The sequence below is a fragment of the Bison bison genome, unplaced genomic scaffold (assembly GCF_000754665.1).
Source record: "Bison bison bison isolate TAMUID 2011002044 unplaced genomic scaffold, Bison_UMD1.0 scf7180017864285, whole genome shotgun sequence".
Taxonomy (NCBI): Eukaryota; Metazoa; Chordata; class Mammalia; order Artiodactyla; family Bovidae; genus Bison; species Bison bison.
The window spans coordinates 1,860,753-1,862,509 of NW_011494857.1; the positions used below are offsets into that span (position 1 = coordinate 1,860,753).

At 55.5% G+C, this 1,757-nt stretch overlaps 1 protein-coding gene across 1 annotated transcript in view; it reads left to right on the top strand.

Moving 5' to 3' along the window:
- The window catches only part of NR1H2 (nuclear receptor subfamily 1, group H, member 2), a 6,988-nt gene that overhangs the window by 4,319 nt on the left and 912 nt on the right, over positions 1 to 1,757 (top strand). Inside the window, exon 9 of the mRNA XM_010849649.1 lies at positions 1,540 to 1,748. Within this exon, the coding sequence (XP_010847951.1) occupies positions 1,540 to 1,748 (209 nt within the window). The remainder of the gene's footprint in view (positions 1 to 1,539; positions 1,749 to 1,757) is intronic.

A 1,757-nucleotide genomic window follows, 5' to 3' on the forward strand; every position in this document is an offset into this window, starting at 1 on the left:
GTGGGTGGTGTGAAGGAGCGATAGGGAGGTTCGGGCAGCTGCAGCACAGTGAGATGGGGCTGGAGCAGAGGTTGGTTCCCCCTACTGCCCCATCCTCTGCCACAGTCCAGGCCTCAGTTGGCCCTTCCGGGAACATTGCAGAGCCCCTTGCTGGGCTTCTACCTCCACCCCAGCCTGGTGGGTTTGTTCACACAGTCATTGGAAGGATCCAGTTAACAACCGCGTTAGCTCACGTCTCTCCTGTGCTCGGCACCATCCATGGCTCCCATCACACTGGGAGAAAAGCCAGAGTCCTCACCTGGCCCGCAGGCCCTGCAGGGCGTGGCCTCATTCCTCCCCGCCCTCATCTCCCGGCCTCCACTCACCCTCCTCCAGCCACACTGGCTTCCCTGTTGTTTGAACCCACCAAATGTGCTGTCGCCTCACAGCTTGTTTGCTGGTCCCTCTTTCCAGAACTGGGTTGACCCTTCTTGTCCTAGTTTGCATGGGACCTTCCAAGCTTTTCTTATTTTTTTAAAAATTAATTAGTTTTTAGCTGCGCTGGGTCTTTGTTGCTTTGTGTGAGCTCTCGCTAGTCGCTGTGTGCGGGCTTCTCGTTGCGTGTGTCACGGGCTCCAGGCAGTTGGGCTCAGTAGTTGCAGTGCATGGGTTTAGTTGCCCTGCAGCATGTGGTATCTTCCTGGACCAGGGATCAAACCTGTGTCCCCTGCATTGGCATGTGGATTCTTACCCACTCTGCCACGAGGCAAGTCTCCTGTGCTTTAATACTCAAAAGTCCCAGGGCCTAGGAAGCCTAGTCCCAGGCAAAACAGACTGGGAGCACCCTCCCTGGAACACTCAAACAGCCTGGTAACTCCCTCCCTCCCCTCTTTGGTGTTGGACACCCTGCAGCTAGGGAGGCCTTCCAACAGTCCCCTTGCAGTGACCCTCATGTCTAAGATACGGATGTGACTCTCTCCCTGTTACCCTCCCCTGCATTACCTCGATCCACAGAACTAGAATCATCTCACAGGGTGGATGGCGTCCTTGCAGACTTGTCTATTTTCTGTTCCTTCAAGCCCCAAATGCAAGTGCCACGAGAGCAGGGGGCTTTGGCTTACAAATGTCTCTGCCCGGGACCTGACGTGCAGTGGGTGCTCAATCAAGTTTGATGAATGAATGAGTCACACCTGGAAATGAGTTCAGCTTCAATGTGAGAGCAGGGGATGCCACCTCGGGGTGATGTAAGGTGACCTGGGATTAAACATCTTTCCTTTTCCAGAGGAGAGGTACCAGGAAGGCCAGGAAGGAAGTGAAGGGGGTGATGGGGTGGTAGAAACTTCTGAATAAATGTTCACACTTATTACTCATTGCTTCATTCAGGCGAGACATACGGCATACTCACGACATGCCAAACCCTTGATGGTTACAGGGTGACCGGCACTCTCTACCTGCTGCTGTTTCCCTCGCTCTGCTGACGGTGGGCAATGCCAGTAGCCAGGCATGGGGGCCAGTTTTAGGGTCAGAGTGTTCATCAGAGCCTGTCTCCTGCTTCCACAGGCCTGCAGGTGGAATTCATCAACCCCATCTTCGAGTTCTCGCGGGCCATGAGGCGACTGGGCCTGGACGACGCCGAGTACGCCCTGCTCATCGCCATCAACATCTTCTCAGCCGACCGGCCCAATGTGCAGGAGCCCAGCCGGGTCGAGGCCCTGCAGCAGCCCTACGTGGACGCACTGTTGTCTTACACCCGCATCAAGAGGCCACAGGTACCGGAG